We start from the raw sequence: 20204 nt of genomic DNA, 5'->3' as shown, positions 1-20204 counted from the left end.
CCATGTGCCCTACACATCAACCATGCAGGAACTGAAAACCAGCCTTCTCCCTGTCCCCTCACGGGCCCCGGGTTAGCCTGGTGACAGACAGGCATATGCTGTTGTTCTGAAGCAAGGAAACCAGGGCACTAGGTATCCAGCAGTCACAGCTCTCTCCTTGGTGTTCCTGCCAGGCTCTCTCCCTCTCTGCACCCTTCTCTTACATTCGAATATCTGATTTCCTTAGGCTTGAGGGAGAGAGAGAGCCTTAATGAATGCTCATTAATATTCCCGCCTTTCCTCCATTAGCCCTCCGCAGAGATAATTTTGCTTCTCCCCCATCCAGTATACCACAGGGAAACTGCCGGGGACCACGTGGTTAAGTTTCTATCTCTTGAAAGTCTGTTCTCCAGAGACGCCTAGGAGGGTGCTGTGCCTCCCAAGCTCGGAGCAGCCTCTGTCCTGGCTGTGCACGTCCTTACTCGGTTCCACCCGTGTGGAGGTATTGACCAGAGGCCAGGAGGTGCTGCTTTGCTTCTTAAATGGCATCTTCATTCTCAGCTGTCATTGACTTCAAGCTGCCTCTTCTACCTTTTCCAGGAAGCACAGGCTGGGGGATCTGGAGGAGCAGGGGATGGGTAGGCAGTGTTGAGGGGGAGGACAGATTCTGAGGTCAGAGGTTATCAGTGAGCCTGGAGCAGAGCCCAGGCCTGCCCTCACACTCTCCGTCATAGCCCTGTACCAGGAAGACCCATTTTGGCACAAGCACGCCCAGCCGTTGTGGTGCCGACCTTTCCAGACCGCTGGGACCCTTCTGCCACATTGTTCTCAACTAGAGCAGACCCTAGCACATCGTGGCAGGGAGACAGCGTGTCCCAACCAAGGGCTGGACGGCGCCTGGCAGAGATTGGAGTGAAGGAGGCTTCCTGTGGACTGGCTCACATTGTCTTGAGCTTTTAAATTCCATTGGTTTAAGCCTGTGAGCTGAAGAAGCAGTTCTGTTTCTTTCTGTATCATGGCCCTTAGGGGGCAGAGCCTTAGCTCTTCCGCCACAGAACACAGGTCTGGGAGAGGATGGACTGTGGTGGAAACCAGCCCAAGATGCCAGTCCACAGTGGGGAAACGGCCGATGTCAACTCTGAGGTACTGCCTTGGGTCTGGGCACAATCATTGGCGTTCTTCGGAGCATGGTTAAATGCACACATCCTGTCATGAAAGCTACTGGGCTTCATCGCTTCGTATCCAACTGCATCCAGTCCTGAGGCTGCTGACACTTGACACGGGGAGCCATTTATTTAGTGCATTTTGAGCAAAGAAGCAAGGCTTGGGGGTTGGGGTAGGGGGAAGGGGTGGGAGCCAGTACTGATTGCCTACAGCATCTCCTATGTCTTCATATTCAGAATTTGTAACTAAAATATTTAAGGAAGCTGATTTTAAATGCAAATTAAAGGGCAAATGTTCCCAAACAGGGTTAAAAAAAAAAAGAATTCTTCTCAAGTCGCTACTGCTCCCCTTGTGGGAAGGGATGAATTAGGAGCTCAGGATCGACATATACACACTACTAGGTAAAAACCAGATAACCAGCAAGGACCTACTGTATAGCAAGGAAACTATACTCAATAGTTCATAATAACCTAAAAGGGAAAAGAATCTGAAAATATATATATATATATATATTCTATATATAGAATATATTGAATATAAATATGGAGATATATATATATATTCTATATATAGAATATATTGAATATAAATATGGATATATATATTCTATATATAGAATATGTAGAATATAGATATGGATATATATTTTTCTATATATAGAACATATAGAATATAGATATGGATATATATGGATATATATATTCTATGTATAGAATACATAGAATATATATATAGATATATATATTCTATGTCTGGAATACATAGAATATATATATGCATATATATATTCTATGTACAGAATACATAGGATATATATGGATATATATTCTATATATAGAATATGTAGAATATATATATTCTATGTGTAGAATATATATGGATATATATATTCTATATATAGAATATATAGAATATATGGATATATATATTCTATGTATAGAATATATAGAATGTATATATGGACATATATATTCTATGTATAGAATATATATGGATATATAGAGAATACATGTATATATATGTATATATCACTTTGTTGTACACCTGAAACTAACACAACATTGTAAATCAACTCTACTTCAAAAAAAAAAAAAAAGCCCCCCATACACACATACAAATAATAATGCTCCCCCTGGGTAGATCCCCACTAGAAATTCTGGAACCATGTGGTTACCTAATGTCAAATATCTTCCAGATGCTAAGCAATGAGCTGCATGTTTAAACCTCATGGTGTCTAAGGTACACACCTGTGGTGCAAGACCTAAAATTAAGACTCAGTACTATCTGCTGCCTTAACATCTGGTAAAATCGGGAAGACTTAAAATGGCCTGACCACTGGTTCACCTCGCCTTCTGCTCCCACAGATTGGGTCTCCCAACCGAGCAGCCCTCCTTATCAAGGGACCAGACACAGTGCTTGCTTATCCCCCAGAACTATGCAAACAGGCCAATCACATCCTCCACGTGGACCAGGGGACACCCCACCCTCTTGATACTACAAAGCCTACCTCCCACTGCCCCCAATTGTTCACTCTGGTCCCAAGTGACCCCCCCCAGTGGGGCCCTGCATGCATGGATAGCCTCATCCCTTGGGCTTGGAGAACGTGTGGCTAATAAGCCACTGCCCATCTCACCTGTCCAGTGGCAGGTGTTGTGCCATTCCTGTAACCAGAGGGAGAGAATCCCTCCCTCACCAACAAAGTGAATAGGAGGCAATCAAACAACACCAGTAAGCACCATGCAAGCTGCATAAAGTGTGTGCTACTCAAGGGGGTGAGAAGAAAAAATGGAGAAGAAAACTCCACTGAAGGACTTGGCCCAGCCCGGCCAGACTTCACTGACGACACCTTCATCACAGGAGGCTCAGAAAGCCACACCCTGTTTCCCCATCAATCTCCCTTTGATAAATGTATCTCCATCTTATTTTATTTCTCTTCTTGGCAGGCTAAAGGAGGACTTTCTGGGAGTGTGGGTTGCATCATGTCATTCTCCATGTGGCTAAAGCTGCAACTCTCTCACCTAAAAGATGCTTTTGTTAAGCACAACACGATTGTGAAGTATGCTACTGTACCTCTTCTGTTGCTGTCTCTCCCTCTTCTTCCTTAAGTCCACAAACAGAAATGAAAGAAAAATATAAATTCGCGTAAGTTTTTAAGTTGAATCTAAAAATTAAGCAAACTGTATGACCAATATTTTGTAATACTGTAAATGAAAAGTAACCTTTAAAAACTGTATAAAAATAAAAAAATGAAAACACATAAAAATTTTTTAATTTAAAAAATAAATGAAAATTAAGCAAACGATAATAAAATGCATGTTTATCAAAACGAAAGACTTCTATTTATTGAGAAAACATATCAATAGCAAAGATATGATAACTGAGCAATGCCTACGTATTTCATGCATTAGATTTCAATATTATGAAATTAAAGACATATTTTCATCACTCTTACTCCTGAGAAAATATAACTAATTAGTAATACTGCTGAATTATATGTTTGATCCTGTATCTATATCCATAGCATATTGCAGACCTATAGAGCTATCAGGGAAAATTCAAACCATATACGTAAGCAATTAGAAAATTTGAACAAAATTATGGCTTTTTGGCTTTTATGTCCTTATAACCATGCCTTTAATTAAGTTTTGAACCAATTAATAAAAACAGATCAAAACCTTTTTCACCATCAGAACAAAATGATAACATTTCTGAACGATGTAATATTTAAACACGGATTTCTGGTTAAAGAAAGAAACTTTAAAGTAAGAAAGGGTGAGGCCATCCTGGGCTCAAACAGGTCTCCACTCTGCCAACCCACTGGAATTTCTATTTCCCCCTGATCAAAGTGGGAGAACCAGGCGATGTCTCCTAAAATTGCAAAGAAATAAGAACCCATCCCTGAGCTCATGGAATTTTGGACTGAGGGAGTTGAAAGCAATCTCATATTTGCTTATATCCTCTTACCCAGTCCCTTCTATGGACAGATGAGGACACCGAGACCATAGAGTTAAGTAATTTGCCCAGAATCAGAGCACAAGTAAGTAACATGATCAGGACTCACTTCAAGATTCCTGGTTCCTAATTTAGTCTCTTTCCTACTCTACCACACTGTCTCTCAAGGTTCTCGTGGAAGGCAAGTGGTGGAGAAGCTACCACACTGCCACCTTCTCTGGCCCAGCCTCACGTTTTTGGCCAGTTCCAGAACAATACTCTCAGATTTCTGAGACTGGCAAAGAAAATACAAAATGTGAAAACCTGATCCAGCCAGCCAAGACTGAGTCAGCCCAAGACGTTCCCCAGCACTGGGAATCTCCAAATCAATTCTGGCAACATAGCAAGTTTTAAAGCTAAAATAAAGTCCAGGAAAAGAGAGTCCTTCACTTGTTGCAAAATCCAGGTGTTGGTTTTTCGGCGATGTGTTGATTGCACCTCTTTAATATTGTCTCATTCTGCCCATGCCTTGTCCTTCCTTTGCCAGGACCGCCATCTTCTCTCACCAGGGTTACATCACCTCTAGTCTTCCTTATCTCCAACCTGTTCTCCACACAGTAGCCAGAGATACCACTCTAGAAGACAACCGACCTTACCGTGCTGCCCTCGTGTTGAAAACTTTCCATCTTTTCAAGATAAATCCATAATCCTTAGAACGGTTGAAAGGCCACCATGATCTGGCCCCTGCTCACCTCTCTAGCCTCATGATTCTTTATTTCAGCTAACAGTCACATACAACTTTCTCACATCAGCGACACCTCCCAGGACACTGCTTAAAACAATCTTTTCAAGGAAGACTTTCCTGACCCATAAGCCTGAGTTAGGGGACTCCCTTATTTGCTACCATAATCATCATTTATTTATCTGTCTCCCTAACTAGTCTGCGTACTCCTTGGGGCACAACTTGTGTCTTTATTCATTTTTGGATCTCCGGGACCCAGCCACTGTCTGGAACCAAGGTATAAGCTCAATAAATGTGTTAAGTGACTAGATAAATGAACCTATAAAGTCTCCTATTAACTCTTTAGATCTCAAAGAACATTCATTTTCTTCTTATCCACATGAGATCAAATTAAAATTCACTATATGCCACACAGAGTTGTTAGCTATGTAGAGTTTTACACTTCTCTAAATCCAATTATTTTTAATAATTGTGTACAGCTGAAACAAATGAATTAACAAAAAACACACTATTAAAAATGGGATTATCCTTAGAGCTAGGCTGGAGAGCAGTAGGGGTTCTTACAGGAATAAGTGCTAATCTCAACTTTTACAGGTTAGCTAGCAGCAATTACCGAGGGACCTAGGGCTTTATCAGTATCTGAATTGACCTTAATTTCTTGAAAGAGACATTAAATAGAGAAAGTAACTGCTCAGAGAATTTATAGAAATACTTAGCCTCAAAAGGTCAGGTAAGCTTTGAAGAACCTTGGCTATGACCATCACCAGCTCCACCAGAATAGAAGCTCATTTTCAGTCCCTGGACTGCCTCGCATATGGCAGCATTCAGTCTGTCAATAAAATGTTGAATGAAGGTATTTATGTATGCCACTCATGCCTCAAATCTTTCTTAGGAGGAGGTGGGATATATTAATAAAATAAACTTAAACATCCATCCTTAGCTCACAGAATTATAAAGTGTCAGAATTAGGTAGATCCTTAAAAGTCATCTATATACAACGCTTGAATTGATTTTTATGGTTGGCAAATAATTGTATCAGCCAAAGGTTATTTTTAAGATAATTATAATCACATGGTCAATTAAGTTGAGATTCTGCAGGATCTTAGGATAGGGTATGAATCATTCACTTGACGAAGCTACAACTTAAAATCATTTTACCTTGTTGCTCTTCTAAGAAAGCTAATCAGAGGAAGCCTTCAAAGTCTTAGAACCTCACCAACAGTTATTTCTGTTGGGAACCTGGCCAGGGAGGCAGGCTGCTGATGCGGCACGTGGCCAGGACTAAGGACAGGTGTCAGCCACGGTGAATGTCAGGCAGTGGCTGGTTAGGACAAGTGGCTGGTGTGGAAGGAGGGTGGGGGCCAGTCCAGAGGGACCTGAGGAGGGCAGCCAGCCTCAGAGCGGCTGAAGGTCAGGGGCAAGAGCAGGGTTCTCTCCATCTGCAGACAGTACAGGGACGCAGCCTTAGGCTCACGAGCTTGTGGAGGACCTAAACCAATGCCCACCCCTTGGTTGAGCAACTATCCTCAAGATAGATTTTGGAGGAAGCAAAGTGGGGAAGATTTATAGACCATAATCCTGTAGTCAGTCAAGCCAAGGTCTTAGAAGATTTTGGAGAGGACCATTGAGTTAGCAGAGAATACCATGTAAAATACTTTGACCTTGATGGAAACCAAACACCAAGATGAACAAGCTGCGTCTTCTCCATTTCCAGGGTTTCATAATGTTCTCATGACACCCCTAGTCTGTAGTCCTCTTCTCAGTGTGCCCAGAAGCTGAGGTGGCCTGCTTTCCTCCTTTACTCCTCTGGTACTGTTCACAAGTCCCCCTCTCCTCTTTATCCCCTCATCCCTCCCTGGGTCAGCAGGGAAGGGGACAATGAAGTCCCCTCTCTACAGGGGGACTGAAGCTACAGGTGACATCTTCTTAGGCAGGAATGAATGATCTTTTCAGTGTGCACCATCTTGCCTCCCAAACGCTGCCCCAACCTGTCAGCAAGTAGGAAATATACGCCTCAGCATCTTGTGTGTAAGAACCCTAGAGGCCTGGGTTGGTGGTCAGGGGAAGTCCATCTCGCTAAAAGAGATAACAGTTTCTGTCCTCATCTCTTTTTATCAAATCAACGTGATATTCTTCGGTAAATATTTTCCCCATTAAAATGGCATCCTTTGAACATTTGCAAGTGTGTACTGAGTAAACATGTGCAATAGTTGAGATCAGATGGACACTACTCAGACACTCACTTAGCTGGTCTGTCACTCGTTTTAACACCACCAGCTGCTGGAGGGAGCTGTTACCACTGCACACTTGAAATGGTTCTTAACACACAGAGGAATGACTTTTAACACACAAATGAGAGGTTTGAAAAAAATGGCCAACCCTGAATAAGGTCTGCAAGTCTACTTAACAGAGATGCACCAATGTCATACTCCTGGTTTCCATCTCCTACTGCAGCCATCTGAGATGTCATCATTAGCGGAAGCCCGGCAAAGGGCACACAGGACTCTGTACTATGTCCCTGTGAGTCTGTAATCATTTCAGAATAAGAGGTTAAAATACATTTGTGTTCCTTGTCATGAATAGTATGGCTGTATATACCAGAATAAGAATTCTCATTTTGTTCTCCCTACTATCCAAAATTAGAGGGAGGGAATAGAGTTACTGTCATTCCCCACACTCCAAGAAGACAGCCACATACTTGTTCTGGTTCTCCGCCTCTAGGGAAGAAGTTATAAGCCTTGCTTATCAAAATCCTGGGCTGAAAGAGGCGAGGAAGCTAGATAATCCCTGGAAAAACGAGCGGAGCTTAGGGCTTAGAGCTGAGGAGATGAAGCAGATTGAAGACAGAAGGGGGCAGACGGAGGTGGGTGTTCCAGGAGGTGCTACCCAGGCCCTGCTTGATGTAGACGCTGAACCAGGGACCACTGGGGCATCTGGGTAGCACCTGGGCACGATGTACGAGGAGGCATATGACTGGTCACTGTGAGAGGCATGGCCACTTCCAGCCAGGGCAGAGGGCCTGAACCAAGCTGAAGGACCAGCGTCAACAGCTGCCAATAGGCAGCAGGAAACCCATGTCAGAAAGTCACCACCACAAAGAACCAGGGCCCTCTCCCCTCCAGTCACCACTGAAGACCCCATGATGACTCTAAGTCCCCAAGAAGGAGTGAGTCTCCAAACGCTTCACCCAGATTGAATCTCCTGCCAGCCAGGAGGTGGGGGCATAAAGCAGATATTATGGTGTCTAGAGAAATTAGTGACGCTGACGGTCCACGGCCAGAAGTGTTATGAACCAAATCTGAACCCGCAAAGATTATGTTATTTATATCCCTCACGGAATGTTGGTTAGAGAAGGAAGCACAGGGAGCTGCTGTTTAGATACAATGGGCTGGAGGAGCAAAAGGTACAATTCCATGAGATTTCCCCAAGGTGGTTTCAACAGAGCCAGAGATTTTATCTAAAAGCCTTGGATTTATCTGAGAAGAATCTACTGGATGTGACTGGTACTTTAAAAATTCACTTTAACAATTTATTGGGTTGGCCAGAAAGTTCGTCTGGCTTTTTCCCATAACATCTTAGGGAAAAACCCAAAGGAACCTTTTGGCCAACCTAGCACAATAGCCAACACATGGAAACAACCTAAATGTCCATCGACAGATGAATGGATAAAGATGATGTGGTACATATATACAATGGAATACTACTCGGCCATAAAGAAGAATGCAGCAACATGGATGGACCTAGGGACTATCATACTAAGGGAAGTAAGTCAGAAAGAGGAAGACAAATATCATATGATATCACTTATACGTGGAATTTAAAATACAACACAAACGAACTTATCTACAATCAAAAACAGACTCACAAGTATAGAGAACAGACTTGTGGTTGCCAAAGGGAAGGGGTGGTGGAGGAGGGAAGGATTGGGAATGTGGGGTTAGCACATGCCAACTATTATATAGAGAATGAATGAACAAGAAGGTCCTACTATACAGCATAGGAAACTATGTTCAATATCCTGTGATAAACCATAATGGAAAAGAATATGAAAAAGGATATACATATAATATGTATAACTGAATCACTGTGCTATACGGCAGAAATTAAATACAACATTGTGAATCAACTATACTTCAATAAAATTTTAAAAATGAAATAAAATAAAAAAGCATGTTAAAGAGGTAAAACACATGATCTAATTGGCCTTTCTGATCATCACAAATAAGCCCATGTAAGCCTGGGTGCACAGCCGGGAAAGATGTGATGTCAAATAGCCAAGACGGCCTTCCCATCTTAACCTTGAAAAACAACCCCAAAACCAGAAAAAGACAGAAGGTTCTTGAAGCACAAAATCCAAGCATCCCAAATATCAGATAGTTTTTGTCTCTTTCTTAAATGTCAATCGCGTTTCCTATATATTCAGTCCCAAAGCTAATCACGTTATGTCATTTTTAATGTTCACTGACCCATCATAGTTTTTTCCTTACTTAACTGAATTACAGCAAGTCAAAGAGCACGTACCACTTGTCAAACGGGAAAAAGTCAAAATCTCTCTTTATGTAGAATAAATATTATTAAAGAGTTGATCATTAATGTTAATACTATATTCATCTAAAATAAAAATGTCTTCTGTGTAGTCATTTCTTCATCTCAGCCCAAGCAAAAATAACACAGCGATGTTTTTAATTCCTATTAGGATCCACAAGACTATAATTTACTTTGTAAAGGGCTCACAATTTTTAAAAATATTAGCAAAGAGAATCCCCAAGCTGGATGGCTCATCACTTCACTGAACTAACCAGCCCAGAGGCTGAGAAGCTGAAGCCAACCCTCCCCCTGCTGTAGAAGTCAGGGTCTGATTTTAAAAATGCTGTCTTCCTCTTGGTCTCGTGGGAGAAAGGGATTGGGGTGTAATGTTTTTACCTTTGTCTCTCTGTCTTAAAAGGAGCAAACTGAATTTCAACATGTAAATCAATAATGTTGTACCAGTGCATTAGGCAATCCATGGCAAGTTCAAATTATAAAATGTTTTTAAAGATGTTTATAAATTACAGGATAATTAAATTGTCACTCTATTTCACCTTAAATTGATTGTTTCTGAATTATACAGGCTGCTATGAAAGCCCACCTAACTTCTAGATCAAGACTGAAGATTTCATCTTTCTTCAAAACAGAAACGTCAAAGGGTCTTAAATCATCAACATTTTGAAATAGCAGTATTCAAACATAAGGGAATTTACTGCCTTGGTTCCTCCCAAATTTAAATTCCTTATGATAAAGACAAGCTGATGCCACCCCCATTTTCCACAACGTGGCTGTCAGTCTTGGCCCCTTTCCTAGTCACATTCGATCTGCTGGGAACAAGAATCCAGTGATCTTAAAAGCTGTCCACATCTCTCCTGGAATCAATAAATAGGTACAAATGCAAACCATCGGGGTTTGGTAAATAGTCTTTGCTACAATTGGCCCAAGGCAGAAGCCCACTGAAATTCTCCCAAGAGGTGGCTCAGCCCATTCAGGCTCCCTCGGTGGCTCCAGGGTTTCCCCTTTGCCTGGCTTCCCAACCACATTTTCAGAATTCCTTGAATAAGTAGCCCATCTGATCCACCATTATCTTAGCTTGGTGCTTCCAGAACCACAGTCTCCCCTCGGCCCTTTACCCTGCGGCCCCTGCATTGGGACGCTTTAGAATTAGCTCACAGGCCTTGCATCAGCGGGGCCCCGAGAGTCCCCTGATTGGCATTGAATTGGTGTCAGTTTCCCTCCCCCAGGGACCCTATTATCCTCAGCTCCCATTGGCTTCCCACAAATCTTCTTGGTGGAATTGCCAACTACAAACCGGCACTTGCCATCTGCCTCTACAAGGATTAAATCACGAGCTGTTGCAGTTGCTGACCTTCAACGCCCCTTGAAAGGAGTTCGGGGTGGAGATCAGGAACGAGGCACTCTGTGCTCTGGGAAAAACTCGCAGAACAGGTCTTCAGATAGTTAGATGCTTCCAGGAGAAGATTTTATGAGCCCAATTCTTGCATCTCCTCGTATCTAGAAAAGCACTAAAATCCTTCATGGTGATGTCTGCTCCTCGTGACAAGCAGTAACCTTCACGAGACGAGCAGAACCTTCTGCAAAAAATATGCTCTTGGTTGCACGGACTCCCTTTATCAAAATCACATATGTACTGACGTTTCCCGCTACCTCTTAGGAGCAGTTTCTCAGAGCTCTCTGAGGTGCTATCTCCCGGGCTATAGTCCTCATTCTGCCCCAAACAAAACTTAACTCACAACGTTCACGTTGTGCATTTTTTTTAAGTCGACAAGTGTGATAGGAGTCCATCACTACGCGTGACCAAGGCATAAGGTCCCTTGCTTTAGAAAGAACATGAACCCAACCTAACCGTAACAACACAAGGACAAATCATTAAAGCCTTGCGTAGCCTGTCACTCCAGGCCTGGTTTCAGGGTCCTTCCTCTGGCTTCCTTTCAGCCCTCTACTCTCCTTGAGCACAGCAGTTAACATATTAAGTGAAAATTACCTGCTGCCTCCTGGCTAAACCCTCAGTTCCTTACTTTCATGCCCATTCTCGTGTGCCCAGACAGATTCCTGGCACCTGGCAGGGCTAAATAAATGCTTGTTGAACAGAACTGAATCCAGTGAAACTACAGTGAAAACAGCAAACACTCACATTCTTCTCTGGGGATCCGGTGAGGTCGCCTGCATCTTCACTGCCTTCTTTTTGTGCCTCGTGTTGTCCACTTTCTTCAGCCTTCTCTGTTCCCTGGTCATAAAGGAAACCCATGGTATCACTAACCTTGGATAAGCTTCTAAGGCGACACCAGACCACACGTGCTGTGGTTTCCTTATTTAGATACACAATACATAAACAAAGCAAACGTGGACGTCTGTGTATTAGTCACTTAACCCCTAGAGTATGGGATCACCAACCCTCGACATTGCTGATTGGATCTGTCGGTGTAAGTCCATAGAACCGACTCATGTGCATGGTAGAGTAATAAAGACCCTAATAGGAGTTAATTCACCCATTTAAGTCTTGTGAAGAGAACTCCAAAGGATTCCATATTTAGGGAATATTTATTTTCTATTGCTTTTGTGGAAAGAAGCTTTATAATTTTAGAGATTAAAAAAGAAAGATAGATGATAGATAGATAGATAGATGAGGTAGACAGATAGACAAACAGATATGAAAAGATTAGAACCTAGTAGACATTCTGAGTAAATGGGTCTCCAGGAGATGGTTCAAGATACCAGCTCTTACCTCTGTGTTGCTCTGTGCTTCTCCTGCCACATCACCATTGGGAAGGGAAGATGCTTCCTTGGGCGATTTTGTCACCTGCATCATAGAAATTGAGACTGTCTGAGAATTTTCTTGAGGATAAATAGCTTGCATTTCGATACCATTTAACTATCCAAATTATATTTGTCTTCATTTTATCTTCACTACGACACTGTAACCTAATTCCATAGGTCAGTCATCACCACTCACACCTTAGAGGCAAGAAAATAAAGGCAAAATATGTCACATTGCAAGTTAGGGGCAGGGCTAGAATACACCTTCTACTTTATGTTCTCTTGACTTAACCAGTGGTTCCCAGTCTCTTAAAATATTAGGTTATTTTTCTCATCAGAAGGAAAAAAATTGTAACTATGTGAGGTGATGGATGTTAACTTATTGTGGAGATCATTTCACACCACTTACATATATTAAATCATTATGTTGTACCCCTTAAACTCATACAATGTTATATTTCAATTATATCAGTAAAAATGGGGTGGGGGTAGGATTCGATGATTTTTATTACAAAGGCACTTCAAGCTCACGGGAAAAAAATTAAGCCATATACACAATTTCCAGTTCCAAGCTTCTATGATACTCAATATTAAAAATTTTATATGTACCTAACTCTACCTTAATACATACATAGAGGCTATTTTTGTTTCATTTTTGTGGTTTTTTTAAACAGATATGGGAACATACTATGCACAATTTGATTTTTTAGCTTAGTACATCATGTACATTTGTCCAGGTTAATTCATATGGTTGTAACTCACTGTTATTAACATCTGCTTAATATTAAATATATAACAACTTATTCAAATATTTCCCAGTTTATGGTTTTTCAGAAAGTTCACACGTTTGTGCCTGTACAAACAATGCTATATTAAAATGAATAAAATGGTGGGGAGGATTAATTTCTTTCTAAAAAAAGGAATTGTAGCAATTTACATTCCCATCGTAATATGTGCCTGGCCCCTTTTCCTTTATCTCCATGAGCAATGAAGATGATTGCACTTTTTAATCTTTGCCAACCTGTTGGGAGAAAATGGAATTTCATTTTTGTTTGTTTGTTTTGTTTTGTTTGCGGTACACGGGCCTCTCACTGTTGTGGCCTCTCCCGTTGCAGAGCACAGGCTCCTGACGCGCAGGCTCAGCGGCCATGGCTCACAGGCCCAGCCGCTCCGCGGCATGTGGTATCTTCCCGGACCAGGGCACGAACCCATGTCCCCTGCATCGGCAGGTGGACTCTCAACCACTGCGCCACCAGGGAAGCCCTCATTTTTGTTTTAAGTTACATTTTCCTCATTACTGGAAAGGAAAGGCATATTTTTCATGAGTTTTAGCCACTTACAGATAAATGCCTTCATATGTTTTGCCCATTTTTACGAATTGTTTGTGTTTTATTATCAATTTTTATAGGTTCTTTATACAATAGAAATATTAGCCCGTTGTCAGGTTACAAGGTTTTTTCTCCAGTCTATAGAGAAAAAACTTTTTACAAAACTTTTTACAAATTTTGTTGGGTTTTTTTGTTTGTTTTGTCGCCCTTTATATACACAAATTTATCTAAGTTTTATTCTCTGAAATGTATTTCTATTATTTTGTATTAATTATTAACATCTAGAGACTTAATCCACCTGGAATCTAATTTTGTATATGCTATAAAGTAGGGCTCTGTTTTCTTTCAGATAGATGACAAATTATGCCCGTACCATTATTTTTCCCTTGAATTGAGATGTTATTTTTGTCGTTTATAAAGTTCTATGTATGCATTTGGATCTGTTAATACACTAGTGTATATATAAATATATAAACATATCCATGGATGTATTTATCAGTTCCCATGCCGATATACAGCTTTTATCACTGTAGTTTTTAACATAAATTTCAATATTCAGAAAGGCAAGACTTTGCTACACAAAATCTCCTTTTTCAAGATTTTCTTGGCTCTTCTCAGACATGTATTATTCCAATTCATTTTAAGATCATTTTTCCTAGTGTCAAAAATATTAAATAGGCTTTTCATTGAAATAGCACTAAATGTATTTATTAGTTTAGGAATTATCACTTCTTATTGTTAGGTCATCCTACTCAGGGCATCATAGGTCTCTCCATTGCTTTAATATTTGTTGGTGTCTTTCAGATAAATCTATTCCTAAACATTTTAGAGATTTTTATCACCATTGTGAGTGAGATATGTTTTTTACATTTTAACTTCCTATCCATTATAGTTGCTATAAATAAAAGCTACTAATTTTTGCATTTTTTTAATCCAGAAACTTAATAAACTATAATAATAATTCTAATGAATTTTATTGGAGTTTGTTGAGATTTCTAGGCATACAATTACATCATACACAAATAAAGATAATTTTTATATTTCATATATGCTAAATATATATAAGATATTTCATTTTCTTACTTTTTTGTAATAACTACAGCTTCTAAAACAATGTTTAATAATATGGTGATGACAGGCATGCCTATCTTTCTTCTGATTTTAATGCTTCAGTATTTCATGGTTCATTAGGATACAGTTTTCTTTTGATAATTGGTTTTTATAATATTTACTCAGTTTCCTTCTACTTATATTTTAATCCATGTTTATTTTAACTAGGAGTGTCTGATGAATTATATCAAATATCTTCTTGGTATTTATGGACACAATCTTACAGTTTTTCTCCATCAATAAGTTCATGTAATGAACTACTTTGATAGAAAAAATTCTGCTCTAATTTGGTGTATTACCTTTAATTCATTGCTGGATACAGTTTGCTAATATATTATTTAGACTTCCCATCTGAATTCGTAACAGAAATTGATCTAGGTATAACTGAAAGTTTTCTAAGTAATATATCAACTGGTCAGGGATTTCATCTATTTCATATGTCTGTTCAAGTTATATATAGTCAAATTACATATAAATGTATTCAAGTTGTATATATTCAAATTATATATAAATTGTATTCATATATGCACACAGAGGCACACAGACACACACTTTCTCTTTTGTATTAAATTAATCTTGTTTTTTCTTTTTATTGATTCACTGCCTACTCTTTTTTTTCTATTTTCCTAATTTTATAAGTTGAATATTTATTTTACTAAGTTTTTACCCTTCTCCTTTAATTATAAGAATATTTAAAGTTAACAATTTTCCTCTGTATAGAGATTTGGCTGTATATTGGGGTTTGTGCATGAAATAATATCTTTTGCTTATTATTTGATGACTTGTAATATCAGTTTTGTTTTCCCTTGGATATGGAGTTATTTGAAATGGCATATATTTATTTCTTAAGTTTTTATGATATTTCTCTTCCATATTGTAATTCTATACTTGGGATAAAAATGTATCCTGTAAAATCATCCCTTTCTGAAATTTATAAAAGTTTCCTTTGTGACCAAGAACGTAATAGATTTGGAAATTGTTTAATAAGTGTAAGAGAAGAATACATTCTATTAATATCTATCTAATATATTCTTATTCTTGTGTGTATACATATATCTATACATATCTATTAAATTGTTTGCTGTCACAGAAGACCCCAAGTAATCAAAATAATCTTAAGAAGGAAAGACAAAACTGGAAGTATTATGCTCCCTAGTTTCAAACTATACTACAAAGCTACAAAATCAAAACTGTATGGTACTGGCACAAAAACAGACATACAGTTTGATAGAACAGAATAGGGACACTGAAAATAAACCCACACATTTAGGGTCACTTAACCTATGACAAAAGAGGCAAGAATACACAATAAGGAAAAAAAAAGTGTCTTCAATAAATGGTGTTGGGAAAACTGGAAAGCTACATGGAAAAGAATCAAACTGGACTACTTTCTCATACCATATACAAAAATAAACTCAGGGCTTCCCTGGTGGCACAGTGGTTGAGAGTCCACCTGCTGATGCAGGGGACACAGGTTCATGCCCCGGTCCAGGAAGATCCCACATGCCGCGGAGCAGCTAGGCCCGTGAGCCATGGCTGCTGAGCCTGCATGTCCGGAGCCTGTGCTCCACAACAGGAGAGGCCACAACAGTGAGAGGCCAGCATACCACAAAAAATAAATAAATAAATAAAATAAACTCAAAATAGATTAAAGACTTAAATGTAAGACCTGAAACCATAAAACTTCTAGAAGAAAACATAAGCAGTATGCTCTTTGATATCAGTCTTAGCAATATTTTTTTGGATCTGTCTCCTCAGACAAGGGAAACAAAAGTAAAATAAATAAACTGAACTACATCAAACTAAAAGACTTTTGCACAGCAAAGGAAACTATCAACAAAACAAAAAGGCTGCCTACCGAATTAAAGAAAGTATTGCAAATACTACATCTGATAAGGGATTAATATCCAAATATACAAAGAACTCATATAGGGAATTCAGTGGTTAGGACTCCACTCTTCCACTGCAGGGGGCATGGGTTCGATCCCTGGTCGGGGAACTATTGATAAGATCCCACAATCCACATGGCATGGCCAAAAAATAAAAATTAAAAAAACCCATGGGCTTCCCTGGTGGCTCAGTGGTTAAGAATCTGCCTGCCAATGCAGGGGACATGGGTTTGAGCCCTGGTCTGGGAAGATCCCACATGCCGCAGAGCAATGAAGCCCGTGTGTCACAACTACTGAGCCCATATGCCACAACTACTGAAGCCCACACACCTAGAGCCTGTGCTCCACAACAAGAGAACGCCACAATGAGAAGCCCACACACCACAATGAAGAGTAGCCCCCGCTTGACACAACCAGGGAAAAGCTCACATGCAGCAACGAAGACCCAACACAGCCAAAAATAAAATAAATTAAATAAAATAAATTTATTTCTTTAAAAAGTTAAAAAAATATATAACTCAACATAAAAAAATGTTAAATGGGCAGAGGACCTGAATAGACATTTTTCCAAAGAAGACATACAGATGGGCAACAGGCACATAAAAAGATGTTCAACATCACTAATCATCATGGAAATGAAAATCAAAACCACAATGAGATATCACCTCTTAGTGTCAGAATGGCTATTATCAAAAAGACAACAAATAACAAGCATTGGTGAGGATATGGAGAAAAGAGAATCCTCATGCACTGTTGATCAAAATGTAGATTGGTGCAACTACTAAAGGAGACATTATGGAGATTCCTCAAAAAATTAAAGGTAGAACTGCCACACAATCCATCTACTGCGTTCCTGGGTATTTATCTGAAGAAAATGAAAACACTAAGCTGAAAAAATATATGCCCCAATGTTCATCGCAACATTATTTACGATAGCCAAGGTATGGTAGCCACCTCAGTGCCCATCAATAGACGAGTGGATAAAGAAGATGTGGCATATATATATATATGGAATATTACACAGCCTTATAAAAGAATGGAATTTGCAACAACATGGATGGACCTAGAGGGTATTATGCTAAGTGAAATAAGTCAGAAAGAGAAAGACAAATACTGTACGATTTCGCTTAAATGTGGAATCTAAACAAAGCAAATGAACAAACATAACCAAACAGAAACAGAGTCATAAATACAGAGTGGTTGCCAGAGTGGAAGGAGATGGAGGGAGAAAAGAAATAGGTGAGGGAGATTAAGAGATACAAACTTTCAGTTACAAAATAAATGTCACTGTTATGAAATGTACAATATGGGGAATACAGTCAATAATTCTGTAATATCTTTGTATGGTGACAGATGGTAACTAGACTTATGGTGGCCATTTTGAAATGTACAGAAATATTAAATCATTATGTTGTATACCAGGAACTAACATAGTATTGTTGGTCAGTTATACTTCAAAAACAAACAAACGCATAGGAAAAAGTCTGTGGTTACCAGAGGCAGCGTGTGGGGAGAGGGGAATTGGATGAGGTAGACAAAAGGTACAAATTTCCAGTTACAAGATAAATAAGTACCAGGGATGTACTGTACAACATGATAAATATAATTATCACTGCTCTGTGTTATATATGAAAGCTGTCAAGAGAGCAAATCCTAAGAGTTCTCACACAAGGAAAAAAATTTTTTTTCTAATTCTTTCATTTTGTGTCTGTACAGGATGATGGATGGTCACTAAACTTCATTTCATGATATATGTAAGTCAAATCATTATGCTGTATACCTTAAACTGCAGCGCTGTATACATACAGTGCTGCAGTTATATCTCAATAAAGCTAGAAGAAAAATTTTTAATTTTTAAACTTTTAAAAATTAAGTTGGCTGATTACATTTGGTTTTTTTGCTGTAAATTGTGCCTGATATGTAATAAGTACAATATATTTATGGAAAGGTATGTTTTTAACAAGTTTTCATTGTATGTCTAGGAGTTTCTGATTTATGAATTTGACTGCCATGTAGTATGATCCATAAAGATCCATGACTACTATATTTTCTTTATAGATTTTTACAATTTCTCATAATATCTCTTTTACCTAGTTAATGCTTTTGGTCTTGAATTCCTCTATATCTAATATTATTAATGTCACTCCAGCTTTCTTTTTGTTTGTTTATGCCCTTCATTTCCAGTTTTCTTTGAATTATTGTTTTATTGTTATAAATAACATATGTCTCAATCTATGTTAAAATCTAATACCACTGACAACTCCAATGCCAGTGTAGGCAAGTAATATCCTATAAACTCTCTAACAAATAATGACTATAAACTCTGGGTGAATTTTTTTAAATAAATTTTCTTTAAAACAGAAGAAAAGGAAAAACAAGAGGAAAATGAACCAAAGTAAGAAGATTCAAGAGGAAGTTGACTTAAAAGATGAGAATGACTTGCACACTCAGGTTCACAGCTGCATTATTCACAACAGCCAAGAGGTGGAAACAATTCAAATATCATCAGTGGATGAATGGATGAGCATACATACAATGGAATACTATTCAGCCTTAAAAAAGAAGGAAAGGAAATCCTGACACATGCTACAACATAGATGAACCCTGAGTACATTATGCTAAGTGAAAGAAGCCAGTCACAAAAATACAATACTGTTTGATTTCACTTACATGAGGAATCGAAAATCGAAAAATTCATAGAAATAGAAAGTAAAATAGTGGTTACCAGGGACTGGGAATAGGGAGAAATGAGGAGTTGTACGAGTATAGAGTTTCAGTTTTACAAAATGAAAAAGTTCTGGAGATCTTTTGCACAACAATGTAAATATACTTAACACTACTGAACAGTAAGGTTTTTGAAAAATGGTTTAAAAAAAAGTGAGAATGGCACTAGGTGAGTTGCTGTTCTCAGAGCTTAAGCCTGAGAAAAAGCAAATCTTGTGAGAGACATAAAACCACAACAGTAAACCCACAGGTTTTTTGCCTGAAAAATCCAAAAAAACAGAATTCAGGGCACCCACAGCCCCTAGAAAATGAGGACAGAATCCTGGACAGGTGAGAGGCAGATGGAGGGAGCCCCAAATTCTGTTTATAAACTCTGTCAAAATCTCCAGCTGAGCCCAGAACAATGTGTGTATGGGACTGGTTTCAGCTAAAGAAAAAAGAGCTCAACTCAGATTTAAGCTGCTACTAGAAACATAGAGTTTGCAGTTTGAGTAGGACAAAGTAAATGCCTACTGAAACAAACAAACAAAAAATCAACATTTTTCAGAGGAATGTAACAAAATACAGTCTGCACAACACAACCTTCACTATCTCCAAGTATCCAAAACACTTGAAGTATAAAGAACAGGAAAATGTGACCCATCCTCAAAAGAAAAAACAATAAATAGAGACCAATCCAGAAAGAACCCAGATGTTGGAATTAGCAGACAAAACTTTAAAGCAGCTATTATAACTGTGCTCAAAGATGTAAAGGAAAATATGCATACGATGCTGAAACAATTAGAAATCTCAGCAGAGAAATAAAAACTATAAAAATCAAACAAGTGGGACATTCTATAACAGAAAAAATACAATATCTGAAATTTAAAACTCACTAGACTGGATGCAGAATGAAGATGACAGAAGAAAAAATAAGTGAACTTAAAGGTAGGTCAACAGAAATTATCCAATTTGAAGACCAGAGAGAAACAAGATTTTTAAAAAATAAAAAAAGCTTCAGGGAAATATGGGATAATGACAAAAGACTTATCA

The 20204-nt window shown here is 38.9% G+C and overlaps 1 protein-coding gene across 2 annotated transcripts in view; it reads right to left on the bottom strand.

Annotated features, from left to right (window-relative positions):
- SH3BGR (SH3 domain binding glutamate rich protein) overlaps positions 1-20204 on the bottom strand; it is a 64396-nt gene that overhangs the window by 9987 nt on the left and 34205 nt on the right. The window contains exons 4-6 of one of the 2 annotated variants that reach the window (XM_079922285.1): positions 12090-12164; positions 11499-11591; positions 3214-3243 (exon numbers count right to left, since the gene is read on the bottom strand). In XM_079922285.1, coding sequence (XP_079778411.1) covers positions 3214-3243; positions 11499-11591; positions 12090-12164 — 198 coding nt within the window. The remainder of the gene's footprint in view (positions 1-3213; positions 3244-11498; positions 11592-12089; positions 12165-20204) is intronic. The other variant, XM_079922286.1, reaches the window with a different exon arrangement.

The sequence above is a fragment of the Stenella coeruleoalba genome (assembly GCF_951394435.1).
Source record: "Stenella coeruleoalba genome assembly, chromosome: 5".
In the NCBI taxonomy this organism is placed as follows: domain Eukaryota; kingdom Metazoa; phylum Chordata; class Mammalia; order Artiodactyla; family Delphinidae; genus Stenella; species Stenella coeruleoalba.
The sequence above is the reverse complement of the archived record's forward strand: the minus strand, read 5'-3'. Positions and strand labels throughout refer to the sequence as shown.